The 14,239-nt window shown below is 56.1% G+C and overlaps 2 protein-coding genes across 4 annotated transcripts; one reads left to right on the top strand and one right to left on the bottom strand.

The window, feature by feature from the left end:
- Positions 1–315: 315 nt before the first annotated feature.
- Positions 316–5,461, top strand: TBX6 (T-box transcription factor 6). Its single transcript, XM_026011101.2, has 8 exons — positions 316–1,156; positions 1,246–1,480; positions 2,412–2,679; positions 2,767–2,913; positions 2,991–3,061; positions 4,394–4,467; positions 4,550–4,733; positions 4,824–5,461. Exons 1-8 carry the CDS (start codon positions 1,039–1,041, stop codon positions 5,035–5,037), a joined length of 1,311 nt encoding a protein of 436 aa, XP_025866886.1. The 5' UTR covers positions 316–1,038; the 3' UTR covers positions 5,038–5,461.
- A 330-nt stretch (positions 5,462–5,791) lies between these two features.
- On the bottom strand, positions 5,792–13,391 carry PPP4C (protein phosphatase 4 catalytic subunit). 3 transcript variants are annotated; one of them, XM_026011102.2, is made up of 9 exons: positions 13,278–13,391; positions 12,883–13,044; positions 9,113–9,164; positions 8,482–8,532; positions 8,205–8,306; positions 7,521–7,694; positions 7,296–7,422; positions 6,316–6,505; positions 5,792–6,236 (listed from the first exon to the last, which is right to left on the bottom strand). In XM_026011102.2, exons 2-9 carry the CDS (start codon positions 12,978–12,980, stop codon positions 6,107–6,109), a joined length of 924 nt encoding a protein of 307 aa, XP_025866887.1. In that variant the 5' UTR covers positions 12,981–13,044; positions 13,278–13,391; the 3' UTR covers positions 5,792–6,106. The 3 variants fall into 3 exon arrangements, with proteins under 3 accessions (XP_025866887.1, XP_072609631.1, XP_025866888.1); XM_072753530.1 differs by having other exon boundaries at positions 13,165–13,373; XM_026011103.2 differs by lacking the exon at positions 13,278–13,391 and adding an exon at positions 12,704–12,790 and having other exon boundaries at positions 12,883–13,021.
- Positions 13,392–14,239: the final 848 nt, after the last annotated feature.

Below are 14,239 nucleotides of genomic sequence, written 5' to 3'. Positions count from 1 at the left end.
CGCCGCGGTCAAAGCGGCAGTCTGCGCTCTGGGGGCTCAGCCATCTGAGACCCAGGACCCGTCTCCCTGCCCGTGGAGCTTCCCGACACCACTCAGCCTGCCTAGGCCTTGACCTCGGCTGATCTGCGCCTTCTCAGCTCTAGCGTTTTGCCGCCGCCTAGAGGCAAAGCTCCCCTGGGGGGCAACCGCGCCGCCAGGTTCACCGCCCAATCTTCGCGACTACGATTTCCAGCGGTCCCAGCGGCGTCTCTCCGTCTCCTCCGCGTCCAGTCTCGGCCTCGGGCCTGCTGGGAAGTGTAGTTCCGAGGGTTCCCCAGCGCGGGACCTTCTGGGAAAGCCCGACACCGGCCGTCAGAGACGTCTCTGTCGAACTGTGGGTGTTTCTGCACTCCAGAGGCTCGGCGCAGGGTGGAGGTTTTGCAGGATGGGAAGCAGGAAGGAAGGACTCCAGGGTTCGGGCCTCACCTGCGGACTCCTCGAGGTCCCCAGTGCCCTGCGTCACGATCATCTCAGGCCGCATCCCTCCAGCCCTGCTCTTTCCGTCCAGTCATGCTTCATCCCTCCAAGTGAAGGAGGGGGTGGGGGTACCTGCTAGGAAAGTATGGAGCGCCAAGGTCTGCCCCAGGACTCCAGGCTCCATCCCAGGGTCCAGGCCCCGCCCTTCAGTAGCTTAGCCTTAGCCGGGGCTCCCCCCGTGGGAACGGGGACCAGCTGGCCGGAAGCGCCAAACTGCGTCCCTGTGGAGCCCCGGGGATCAATCAGGCCGAGGAGTTAATTATGTAATGAGGGGGCAGGGGGTCGGAGCTAATGAAGCCTGGGGGGGGGGTGAAGGGGAGGGTACCCAGGTATCCGGCCCCCTCTTGGACCCCTTCCAGGCCCCAGGGGTCTCCACCCCAGCCCAATTCCAGGGCCCCACATAGGGGAGGGGCTGTGATCCTGGGTCTGTTGGGGGCTGAGCTGTGAGCTATAAAGGGGGCATCTCTCAGCACCGGGAACTGACTCTAGGCAGCGTGACCTGAGGCCAGACAGGACTACTCCATGTACCATCCACGGGAGTTGTACCCCTCCCTGGGGACAGGCTACCGCCTTGGGCCCCCCCAGCCTGGGACAGATTCCAGCTTCCCGCCTGCCCTGGCAGAGGGCTACCGCTACCCTGGTGAGCATGGGGACCAGCTCCTCTGAGGGGCCGCGGGGGGGCTGAGGCCCTCTGCTGGCTCCTCATTCTGCCCACCCCCTTGTCTCCAGATCTGGACACTCCCAAGTTGGATTGCTTCCTCTCCGGGATTGAAGCTGCTTCCTGCACCCTGGCTGCTCCCCCAGCCCTGCCCCCGCTACCCCCAGCCCTGGGCACTGAGCAGGCCCCCCCAGCCCCAGAGGTCCTTCATTCGCTCCCCGGAGTCAGCCTGAGCCTGGACAACCGGGAGCTGTGGAAAGAGTTCAGTTCTGTGGGAACAGAGATGATCATCACCAAAGCTGGGAGGTGAGGGGCTGGGCCAGGGTCAGAGGGCCCACCCAGTGTGTTCCTGGTGGGGATCTTTTGGGAAAGGCTGAGTTCTTGGTGCTGGGGTTAGGTTTGGGGGTTGCTGGAGGGTCTAGGTCTCTGCCTAAGTCCAGGGTGCAAGTGTGGCCTGGGTCAAGGGTTACTCTAAGGCTGGATCAGGGGTCATTCGGTGGCAAGGGCCAAGGGTCAGTCTGTGGAATCTGTAGCAAGGGTCCTAGGTCAGTCTGGGCCTGGGTCGGAAAGTGTGGCTGGTGATAGGTTCTTTTGTGGCCTGGATCAGGGGTCGATCTGTGGCTGGAGACGGGGTTCAGACCATGACTAGGGTCAAGTGCCAGCCAGTGGCCAGCATTCTGGGAAATCTGGCCAGGATCAGGGTCAGTATGTGGCTAGGTCTGGGGTCACCCTGGAAGCAGGGATGTGGTCCGTGTGTGGCCTGTGTCTTTCTAGGCCAGGAGCTCAGGCCAGGCATGCTAAGTCCTCTGCCCTGCTGCAGGCAGGACATTTTTTTGCCCAAAGCAGGTTTGCCAGCAGTGTTGACTCTGGTGCTGGAGATTAGGTGAGGAGACCAGAGTGGGGAGCAAGATCCTGGCAAGATCTTAGGGACAAAAGTGTGACCCCACTGCTTCTATGGATGGAGTTTGAGGGGCTAAGAGTCAGGAGTCCTGGCTCTGCTCCTAATCAGCTATGTGACCCTGGTCAGATCACCTGTCTGTCCTGTTTCCCGAGTGTGAAATGGGATGAGACAAGCCTCCAGCTGGAAGACCTGCCCTCTGAATTCTAATTCCACCTCCCTCAATGTTTCTCTGACAAAACTGGGTGAGCCAATGGTGGCTGTGCCCCTGCCAGCGCTGTGCCCACTGCTGGCCAGCGGGTAGTGCCAGGCCTCTCCCATCCCCCCTCCCTTGTCCAGGCGCATGTTCCCTGCTTGTCGAGTGTCAGTCACTGGCCTGGACCCTGAGGCCCGCTACCTGTTCCTTCTGGATGTGGTTCCAGTGGATGGGGCTCGCTACCGCTGGCAGGGCCGGCGCTGGGAGCCCAGTGGCAAGGCAGAGCCCCGCCTGCCGGACCGAGTCTACATTCATCCCGACTCTCCAGCCACTGGTGCCCACTGGATGCGGCAGCCTGTGTCTTTCCATCGTGTCAAGCTCACCAACAGCACCCTGGACCCCCACGGCCATGTGAGGCCCTGGCTGGGAGGACAGGCTGAGGGGTGGGGGTGGGGGTGGGGCCCCAGGTAGGGAGTCATCTGGTTCCTTCTCTCCCAGCTGATCTTGCACTCCATGCACAAGTACCAGCCCCGCATCCACCTGGTGCGGGCAGCCCAGCTTTGCAGCCAACACTGGGGCGGTGTCGCCTCCTTCCGCTTCCCCGAGACCACATTTATCTCGGTGACAGCCTACCAGAACCCCAGGGTAAGTGACCCGCTGGAGGGGGGGTGGTAGGCACTGCCCAGGCCATGGGAGCTTTGACCCTGGCTGTGTGTCCCCAGATCACACAGCTGAAGATCGCAGCCAATCCCTTTGCCAAGGGCTTCCGGGAGAATGGCAGAAACTGTAAGAGGTAGGCATTGTTCGTTCACTGATTCGTTCATTCAGCACATGTTTATGAACTGACTGCGATGTGCCAGGCACTGTGCCAGAGGCCAGGAACGCAATAGTAAGTAAAAACATGTATTTGCTCATGGATTCCATAAATACTCATTTAACACCTGCTGTGTGCCAGGCACAGTTCTAGCCGCTGGAGATCCATCAGGGAACAAAACCAAAGCCCCTGCCCTTACAGAACTGATACTCTAGGGGACAGAGTAGACAAGTAAAATAAGTAAAATATAAGTGAGCTATAAGTTTTTTTTTAAAGATTTTTTAAAAAAATTATTCATGAGAGACACACAGAGAGAGGCAGAGATACAGGCAGAGGGAGAAGCAGGCTCCATGCAGGGAGCCCCACGTGGGACTCGATCCCAGGACCGCAGGATCACGCTGTGAGCCAAAGGCAAACACTCAACCACTGAGCCACCCAGGCATCCCAAGTGATAAGTTCTGAAGAGAAAAGCAATAAGGGAAGGAAGATAGGGAGGACTGGAGTGAGGTATTTATTAGATGAGAGCCTTGGAAAAGTCCTAAAGGAAGTATAGTGTGTATCTGAGGAAAGGCGGGCCAAGAAGCAGGAACAGCATATGCAAGAGCTCTGAGGCAGGAGCTTGACTGTGGTGTGGCTGGAGTGGAAGAGGCAAGTCAGAGGCGAAAGGTAGCCACGTTACGTTGGACTGTGAAGGTTTATTTAGGACTTTGGTTTCTGAGTACAGCTCCCTCAGAGCTGTCCTTTGCCCTCAAGGTGTGTGGTCGTGGAGAAGAGGCAGCCATTAATCAAGGGGTCACCCTAACAAATGTGAAGTAGAACTATTGGCAGATGTTATGAGGGAGGTTGTGGCATGCTGTGGGAGGGCGGGAGGACTTTCTTGAGAAAGGGAGACAAGAATGAACCTAAGACAAGGACTAGCTAGACCGGTGAGCAGGGGCAGAGAGAAGAGGATTCCAGAGTCCGGTGGCAAGGCAACTAATGATGGCGAGGGCAAGCCAGGCGAGATGAGCTGGGTTCAGACCACACCCTGTCCTTCTAGCTTGGGGAGCAGTTTCCCAAATGTGATAGCCACAAGAGGAAACCACTGGAAAATTTTAGGGGGAAAATCAACTCCAGCTCCCCCACTTTCTAGTCACTTCATTCTCCAGACTTTGGTTCCTTCATCTGTAAAATGGGTATAATAATGGCACCTACCCGACAGGGTCCTTGGGAGGGTGAAATGCCTGGTACCTGGCAAGTGCTATTATTATCACCATCATTACCATCATCATCACCATCACCATCATCATCATCATTGTCACTGTTCTCCAGGGAGCGAGATGCCCGTGTGAAGAGGAAACTGCGGGTCCCAGAGCCAATAGCTGCAGAGGCCTATGGGAATGGAGGTGAGTGGCACCTTGATGGTGATGGGGCCAGTCCCCAGCTGCCAATCCTCATTAGCCCAACCTGTCCCCTCCATCTCCCTAGATGCGCCAGGCGGACCCTGTGATTCCACACTGGGGGGGGACGTCCGTGAGTCGGATCCAGAGCAGCCCCCGGCCCCTGGCGAAGCTGCTCCCACCCCAGCTCCTCGGTGTGGTGGCCCCAGTGCCGAAGCCTACCTCCTGCACCCTGCAGCCTTCCACGGAGCGCCCAGTCACCTTCCAACCAGGTGAGTGGGAAAGGGGCATGGAGCTGGGCTGTTCCAGCTTGGGGGGGGGGGTATTTCTCTACTCTGTTCTGACTCCTCTCTTTGCTTCAGGAACCCCAGCTTCCCCGAGGCTCCAGACTCAGGGCGTCCGGCCCCCTACTCGGCTGCATTCCTGGAGCTGCAGCCTGGGCCAGGGGGCTCAGGATACCCAGCAGCTGCACCAACGGCACCCTTCCCCTCGCACTTCCTCCAGGGGGGCCCCTTCCCCCTTGCCTACCCCGGTCCTGGGGCTTACCTGGAGGTGGGCTCCAAACCAATGTACTGAGCTCTCCCCGGGGCCCCTCTGCCACCCTGGCTGTGTTCCATCACAGACCTCCACTGCCCTTCCCCCAGACCTGCGGCCTGCCACTTCCACCGGCCCCATCCCCCACACCAAATGGCTGCCTGGGGCCTCCCCCCACCCCACTTCACACTTTGCTTTCACTCCCACCCACCCTGGCTTCAAAGCTCTGGCTAAGCTGCTGGGAGTCCAGCTGGGGCCGGCTTCCCCTTCCAGGCTCTCACCTCCGTGTGAATGGAGGGAGGCTCTGCGTGGCCAAATGGGGCCACTGCCCTGCGCTCCCGCCTCCTGGGCCTCAGCCCTGGGCTGTCCAAGTTCTAGCCCCTCGGCCCAGTGCAAGCCACACCAGTCTGTTCTCAGGACCAGAGTATTTTTGTTAATAAAACTCAAAAGACTTCAGTGCTCCGTACACATTGGCGAGTGGTGTTTAGCCCTGGGGCGGGCTGGGTGAGCAAAGGTGTTGTGGGGAGACCTGGGCCCTCACCTCCTATGCAGACTCGCAGGTTTCCAGCTGCTTGACCAATGGCTCTGGGCTGTTTCCTCTTCAGGGACATGGGGAAATCTGAATGTCCTGACACTGCCTTGTTTTGAGAATGAAATAAGGCTGCTGCCGAGAACCCAGCTCTCTCTCTGCTGGGAACAGTCACTGAGGCCCTGGGGCAGTTCAAGGCCCTCAGTACAGCCCAGGGCCAGGCCGGCATTGCTGCTCATTCCCAATCAAGTCTGACACACACCCAAATACCATTTTTCTCCTTTTATTAGAATTTTTCTTTTTTTCTCTCAAAATTTTTATCTAAAAACAAACAAAAAAAAAAAAAAGAAAAAAAGAAAAAAGAAAACCAAAAAATTATTGGAAACTCCATGGTTCAAGTGGGGAGAAAGGAGAGGAGCATGGAGCTGAGGCTCCAAGCCTCTCCAGAGAAAGTCCTCACCCTCGAAGTGCCCTCTCTCGGGGGAGAGCAGAGCCGAGACAGCCCCCCCTCCCGATGCCCAGCCTCTGTCTGGAGAAGAGGGCAGAGTCACAGTGGTCCGAGGGCCAGAGGGGTTGGAGGGATCACAGGAAATAATCGGCCACGGGCTTCTTGGAGGGGATGCCCCGGGTCTCTTGGGGAGCAGCCTCGAAGATGATGAAATCTTTCTGGAGATGCTCATCCAGCTCCAAGATGGCTGCCACATTCCCACAGCTGGAAGTAGGAAGGCAGCCGTGTTAGACGGGTGGGTCAGCCTGGCTCCCACCCCCACCTCATGGCCCGGGCAGCTCACCGGTAGCAATAGTTGGGTGCAGACCACACAGTGAGCACAGTCTCATTGAAGTGCCACTTGTAACCTTCCATCACCAGTTGATGGGCACGGCAGATCATGTCAATGTCATTGGCTGCATTGAACTGGGCCACCACGTCACTGCCAAACAGGTAGCCAGCCCCGCGGGGGCTCACACCCCAGCCTGTTGTGTCTGAGGCAAAAGAAGGTAGGGATGGGGGGAGAGGGTGTCCTCCAGGCTTCTCTGGTGCCCATTGCCCTTTGAAAAAGAACATTCCATCCCCTTCTCCCAATGAGGCCCATGGGGCAAGCGCACAGGGCCTGAGTGTATTCTGGGGGATCCCAGAGTCAACCGCAATTGCTGGAGCAGATAAGCTCCAAGGAGAAAATTTTCTGACCATTGGAGCTACCCCATAATCAGAGTGGCCATGTGATTCACTGGCCAAACAGGCGTACCCAAAAGTGAAAGGAAGCGCCCATTATGACCACACAGGTCAAGCAGGTGTGAATGAGGCCTGCCCTGGCCGCCCTGGGAGGAGTGGCCAGGCAGCTGGGCAGGGCAGTGAGAGAGTGGAGGCTGTGTCATCACAGAAGGAGCTTGGTATTCGGGAGACTTGGCTTTCAATCCAGGCTCTGCTCTATTTTAGCTGGGGAGTCCCACAAAATCAGGGAGGATTCTCACGGGGCCAGCATTCTGGGCGTCTACCCTCTGCAGAAGCCCCTTCACATTCAGGGAATGGATGTTTCTGTCCCAAACAAGCCTCCGAGCAATGATCTACATGCCCGACCCCTCAGAGCTCAAAACACCAGCTGCTCCCGCTCCCCCTCTTCATGGACAGGGCCCTTGGAAACCAACCTGTTCTGCTCTTCCCCAAGCCCACCTCACTAGACCCCTTCAACACTTTAACTGTCCCTTTAACCAAAGGACCCCTTCAGTCTCCTGCCAAACTAAGGGGAGAGCCGGCCCGCCCTACCACCCTCACCTTCAGGGTCAGACCAGAGCAGGTCACACATAGGCCCGTCATGGGGCACCTCTTGCTTTCGGTCAATGGTCCGGATCTGGTCCAGGGTCTGGATGGAGGGGGAGAGACCCCCGTGCACACAGAAGATCTACACAGAGACCAGAAAGGAGCGAAGGTGAGCTGAGCCCAGCGGCTCCTCGCCTCCCCACCCTTCCCCATCCCTGCAGGGCCCAGAGGCCAGCCTACCTTGCCATCGATGATGGCCGACAGGCTGAGGTAGTCAAAGATCTCTGTGCAGTAGCGCCACACAGTCACCGAGCCGTATTTACGCAGACACTCGTCATAGAAGCCATAGACCTGGGTGATCTGGCGGCTCTCGTGGTTGCCCCGGATCAGGGTGATGCGGTCAGGATAGCGAACCTGGAGGCGGGCTGGGGTCTAGGCTCTGCCTCTCCCCTGTCACCTCCCATGCCCCTCTCAGACCCCCTCACATGTGTCAGCCCTGTCCCAGCATCACATCATCCCGTGCCTGCCTCTGCATGGCGCCGCATCCACCTTGGAGGCCCCAGCCCCTCCTCCAGGGGATCTGAGGCTGACCTCTCTCCATCCCAACTATAGACCCAGCTCCGCTTTCACCTCCAAGTCCTGACCAAGACCCTCAGGTGCCTTGTCATCCTGCCCACCCATGGATGCCAGACCCGGGAGAACTCCATGCCCCACCTCCCACTTTCTGAGCACAGGGCGCCTCTACTCCCTCCCCTTCAATGCCGCTGCGCCAACTCCTGCTCCAGGGGCCCCGTCAGATGCCCCCAAGGGCAGGGGAAGCTGCCCTGCCTGCTCCCTGGCAAGCTGGGCACTAGCAGCACAGCTCAAGAGATGGGGGCAGAAAGGACACAGACAGGTCAGGCCTGAGGTGGCCCAGGTCCCTACCTTCAGTGCCAGCAGCAGGAGGAACGTTTCGACGCTGTAGAAACCACGATCCACAAAGTCTCCCATGAAGAGGTAGTTGGTCTCTGGGACGTCGCCACCCACCTGGGGGGAGAAGAATCTGCTTGGTCCCCAAAATGTCCCCTGCTATGGCAGCCCTTCTTTCAGAAAGCCACCAAACTAGAGGCTTCTCACCTACACTCCACTCACCAAATTAAAGGTTCCACTCTCAATTCATGCCCCAGGTCACCTTTGGGTCCCAGAGTCTCCCCACACTTACTCTGAACAGCTCCTTGAGGTCATAGAATTGTCCGTGGATGTCACCGCATACCTGCAAAGTGAGGAGAGGTGGGTCGCAACTCACAGTCTGAAAGTTCTGCTCCCAGGGACTAACCTTCAAAATACCCACTGTTTAGCAGCTCCTTATCACTCCTGGCCAAATCTTTACTTCTTAGGGCCAAAATCTCCTCTCTTACCCCGACTCTGCCTGGTTTGGAATCACAACCCATCCCACACAGAGTGCCAACTACTCTGTGGGCAAGAGCTAGAGCCAGGTCTTTCCAGTTAGACCTGTAGCTTCTGGAGGACCTAGCCCGCTCCTCTCCCTGTTCCCCTCAAAGAACCTAGAATAAAGCTGCTAATAACAGAATACACAGGAACATTTGGAGTAGAATCACTCACCATAGTAAGAAGCCTTCTGCCCTGGCCAAGAGTAACCCCCCAACATATTAAAAGACCATTCCCATAACATCTGTTTCATATAGCAAGGCTCCCTTAAAGATGGGAGAGGGAGCAGATACACGGAGCCCCTGGGCTCTCAGGGATGGGGGTAGCCCTCTGCAGCCCGTAAGATTAGGGGGTATGCCCGTGTGCCTAAGACGAAGCTAGGCTCCGGAACAACAGGTACTCACTGTGACTGGCGAGTCCACCCTCTGTACGTTGCTCTCCTCTACCAAGATCTCTCTGGAGACAGGAGAAGACCAGGGTCACCACGGCCAGGCCAGGCCAGGCCAGCCCAATTCCTGATCTTTTCCAGGGGAGGATATGAGGTAACCTCTAGGGGGCAGGAGTGAGGTGTGCAATATCCCCAGGATGGGCTGACCAGGCCTGGCCAGGCCTCCCAGAGGCCAACTGGCCAGAGCCCAAACTCTTAACTGCATTCAAAGTTTTTCCGAGGCCGCAGCCTTCTGAGTCCTAACCCTCCCTGCTGCCCTCTTTCACACAACCGGTGCTCATTCAGAAAACACACCTCCTCTCCGCACAGAAACCTCTGCTCACGCTGCTCCCTCAGCCTCGAGTACTCTGGAGACTGTGTCCTCCACTGAGCTTACGGTCCCTCTCTGCTCATCAGAGGCCTTGCACAGACCATCCCAAGGTACCCAGTCATCAGACACACCATCAAAGTGATGCGCTGTGTTTTTCCTTACTTAAAGGGAGTGACAACGTTGTTCTTTCATTTCTCCCTGCAGTGGAGTCTACTACTACTTGCCAGCACATGACATAAAATCACTTTGTCAGTTACAGTCAACTGGGGAGGAGCCACGCTTCCAGATTTCTACCTTGATGACAGCAGCAGTGACCACTCTAGCTGATATGCCACAGGACCGCAGTAAGAGCTCTGCATCAACGACACAATCAAAGAACCATCCCCAAAGCAGGCATCATGATGACACCCACTGCTCGGATGAATAAACTGGCTATAGTCCTACAGGTGGGACTTGAACCAAGCAGCCTGGCCCAGGGTCTGGCACTTTTATCAAGCTGCTCTGGTTTTAGAGGGCCCCAGGCACCTGCCTACCTTTTTCCGCCAGCCTCTTCCTAGGAGACTAGGAGCTCCCTGAGCTCAGAGAACCCGTGGTTTTACCTATGTCCCTGAGGGCACTCTCTCAGGCAAAAGCAGCTTGAGGGAAGTGTGGTTGCTTGGCTTTCTGGGAATGGGAGGGGGCCCCGGCAGGGGTCTGGGAGGCCATCCGGCCACCAAGCCCTCTCCGCCGCTGGACTACATCATGTGTCCAGCATCCTTCCACATCAACTGCTTGTGAAGACATTTCCAAATGACTCAGGGGGGTTCTTCTCATCCTCATCTGACACAGAAACTGAAGCTCAGAGAAAAAAGGGGGAGGGCCCGGCAAGGTGGGGGAAAGAGAGCCAGCCTCTGACCCCAGCTCTGTCACTCACAGCACATCACCCGCCCTCTCAGAGCTCACACTTACCCACCTTTACTTCCACAACAAATGCCAGTCCCTATCCCTACATATGTAGAATCTCATCTGAGCTCCATAATGACTTCAAAGACTTGGAGAGGTACAGTGACTTGACCAGGGTCACACCATTTTTAGGGGACAAAGCTGGGATTCACGATGAAGACCACCAAATTCAAACCCTCTGCTCTTTTACCATAGTGATATACATTATATATGTAAGTATTTTTTAAAGTAATTTCTATACCCGGTGTAGGGCTCAAACTCACAACCCCGATATCAGAAGTTGTATGCTCTACCGACTGAGTCAGCCAGGCACCCCTACACTGGTATTTCAAAGAGGACCAAGTTTGGTTCACATACTTCAGGCCTCTCTAGTTCCAAGAATTTACATCTATGTACCCTGGGGGCAAGCTGAGGTTCTAAGATGCTACTGGCCTGGGCCTGGGCCCCTTGTGGGTCTCCAGGAGGCCATAGCTAGGTGCACAAGTTGTTCTCCCTTCAGATCAGACCCTGGATAATACTGGCCAACTTAGGTCTCAGCCCAGTACCTCCCAAGCTCTTCTCAGTTTCAGCTGGGCAGGACTCCCCGACCCCTCAATCCTCTATAGCTCCCCAATGCCTTGCTGACTGGTTGGCTATCAGTTTACAGGCAGTATAGTAAAAGACCTGGATCCAAACAAAGTGAACCTCTCTTCCAACCAGCTATGGGGCTACAGGAAAGACATTATGTCTTCTGAGACTCAGTTTCCTCTTCTGTGAAACACTCTCTCCAACCTGCCCGCTCTATAGGGCTGCTGCCAAGAGCCGGTGAGACTGGATACATAACCTGTGTGTCATTCCGAAAACCCCACCATGCTATGCGAGCACTAGCTATCATCACCACCAAATGAATTCAGGCCCTCTGGGCAAGATGAGTCTTACAGGAAAAAGAACAGTGCCAAGCAACAGTTGGTTTAAGTTCCTAAAAATGCTGTCAAGACTGAGGGAACAGCGGTGACTAAAAACACCTTGGGGCTGGTCCAGTCAGGGAAACTTTCTTTCACTGCCAGAACACAAAAGAGTCACAGACAAGCATTTAAGAGGCCTTGCCTGTTTCCCAAACAGGCCCAGTCTGGCCACTATGGGTCTATCTGAGGTAAAGCCAGGCAAGAGGCCTAGAGCCACAAGGCCGGGACCTAGCTCTGCTACTTTCTTTCTGGGTGACCTCAGTCAAGTCACTAGGTGCCTAAGGGGTCATGTTAAAGGGAGCAAACAGCTTCCATCTCACAAGACTCCTGTGCAGAAAAGAGAGAAGTTCCTTGCCAGTACAACGCCTGTCGTTCAAGGAATGTAGGGTCATTGTGCTGGCTCTTTCCCCACAATCTCCAGCGTGGTACAAGCTACAAACAGTACCTTAGGGGAGGCCGGTAAGTGGTCTCCTCACTGGTGCCCATACATCCCAGAGCTTCCACTCCTACTCTCATCCTCCTGGGAATATCCTTGGTCCCTGGCCCTGCTCCCATTAGCTACCCAAATTATTTTCATCTTCCAAGGCCACCTTCTCCTAGAAGCCTTCCCTGGTGACTTTGGTCCTTACTGGCAATGCCCCCTTCCTACACGGTAGCAACGTAACACCTAAAGACTGCTGAACACCTACTTTGTACCACAGCACTATGCTAAGCTCCTCCGAGGCACCAACTTAATGCCTCTTCACCGTCATCTTCTTAAATACTATTATTCCCACTTTACAAATAAAGACACTGCCAGAGACCTCAAGATCACCAACAGGGCAGTAAGTGGCAACGCTCACATTCCAACCCAGAACCATCACATTCCAAAGCCTGAGCTCTTAACCACTACATGACCCTACTTCCCACGGGCCTCCCTTCATGTCAAGTTTAATTCCATTCTGACTTATTTGCTACCATTTCACACTGAACATGAGGAGATCCAATTCCACCACCTTGCGTTAAGGCCTGAAAAGAGACAGGACATGGAGCACTGGCTTCAGACTCCATCCCTTACTTGCTGGCTGACTCTGAATAGAAGAGTCCTCAGCTGCAAAATGGGGACAATACCACCCACCTTTAGGGGTTGTTCTTGTAATTAATAAGAAGTCTACAAACCATACAGCCTTTAGCCTTGAACTGCCTTGAACTTTTGTTTTTGTCAACGCTTCCTTTGATCATCTTAATTTTCAAGGCCTATCCCCACAGTTCGGTTCCTCCCAGAAACTCTGTTCCCCCGACAAGTAGGACTGTCTCCTTGAGCCTCCTTAGGACTTTTTATAATTCTCTGACGCCACTGAAAACACATCACCTAATACTTTAAGTGTCTTTCTCCAGGTCTGTCTTCTCCCAACGGGCTGGTTGCTCCTCGAGGGAAGTGGCCCTATTCTGCTCCTCTCTGGGAAAGATTCCAGGATGAGCCAGGCCCCAAGTTCTCGGCTGGGTCTGCCCCAGGCCGGAACCCCGGGTCAGCGGGGCCACCCGGCTCACCTGGCCTTAGCGCACAGGGCCTTGACTTCGCTCTCTTTGATGAGCTCGCAGCGCCGCAGTTGCTCGATCTGCCGGTCCAGGTCGCTGATCTCCGCCATGGCCCACCCCCCGGCGCGGGTCAGAGCCGGGGCCGCCGCCCCCTCCGCACCGCACAGGGGTCTCCTGAGAAAGGCGAGGACGAGCCCGGGGATCAGACTGTTTGTAGGGGGCGCCGGGAGTGGAGGTGGGGAGGCAACTCGATCCTGGAGAGGGCCCGGCCCCCCCACCCCCGCCTCCCCTCACCTCAGCCCCTGGACCCCCGAAGTCCCACGGCCCTGGCTGCTCCCAGCTAACTCCCGTCGAAACCCGTGGTCCCGCGCTCGGGACGGTGGCCTAGAGGAGTCTCAGACTATTACCGCCGCCGCGACTCCGGCTCCCGCTCCCGGGCTCCCTGCCTTCCTCCTTCCCTCGGCTTTGGGCCGCCGCCACCGCCGCTTCTAACTTCCGGCCCCGCCGCGGAAGCGAAGGAGGATCAGTTCCGCCGCGCGCCGGATGTGGCGTCATACACACCCTCCCCTTCCCGCGCCGCGCCCCTAGCTCCGCCTCTCGAGCCTAAGAATGGAAATGAGCGAAGGAACCGGATGTCGGCGGCTCGCCAGCCGAGGTGACCGCGGTCCCGGTTGACACCTCAGTACCCTCCGCGTGGCCGTCTCAGTGAGACGCAAGCTGAGCCGCGCCTCGAGATACCTGTTTGGGTCGGCCTCCCCCAGTACAGTCCCCGAGGGTCACGCTTTCAGCCCGTGCCTGGCACAGAAGGCGCCTCAGCGGGTGTTCAGAGGCTGGAGGCATCCCGTCCAGATCCCTCTCCACGGCCCCGGAGAAATCTCTGCCACAGAGGACCTCTGAAGTTAGAGGCAGAAACGAGGCTACCTTGCTCACACGTAGCGTATGCCTCAGGCAACATGACCTCCCGATTCCAGAACGGCCCCTGACAACCCTCAGTTGCTTTATAGTGTCTGCAGTTGTATTTCTTTTTGTACGGAATCAGTTCTTAAAAATAATAATAATAATAATAATAATCAGTTCTTGTTTCTCATCCACCTATTGCTTAGACTCGTTCTGGAATTCACTGTTACTAGAAAAGCTCTGAAACCCTCAAACTGTCATTTGAGGAAATGGTCTGTGTCCTTTGCCCTGTATGGGCCTTTGCACAGGCTGCTCCCTTTTGAAGCCTCCTTTTTGCTATCTTCTGTCGACCTTCCATTTTTACTTGCTTTACTTCAGACTTTATTTCACAGTGAGGTTAGGCACAGAAGTAAGGCCAAAGTTGAGAGAAACACTAAGAGTAGGTTTGGTTCTGTATGTAGTCAACAGATGC

This window comes from Vulpes vulpes, chromosome 3 (genome assembly GCF_048418805.1).
Source record: "Vulpes vulpes isolate BD-2025 chromosome 3, VulVul3, whole genome shotgun sequence".
NCBI classification, from domain to species: Eukaryota; Metazoa; Chordata; class Mammalia; order Carnivora; family Canidae; genus Vulpes; species Vulpes vulpes.
Note: the sequence above shows the minus strand (reverse complement) of the source record. Positions and strands in the feature narration are given on the sequence as shown.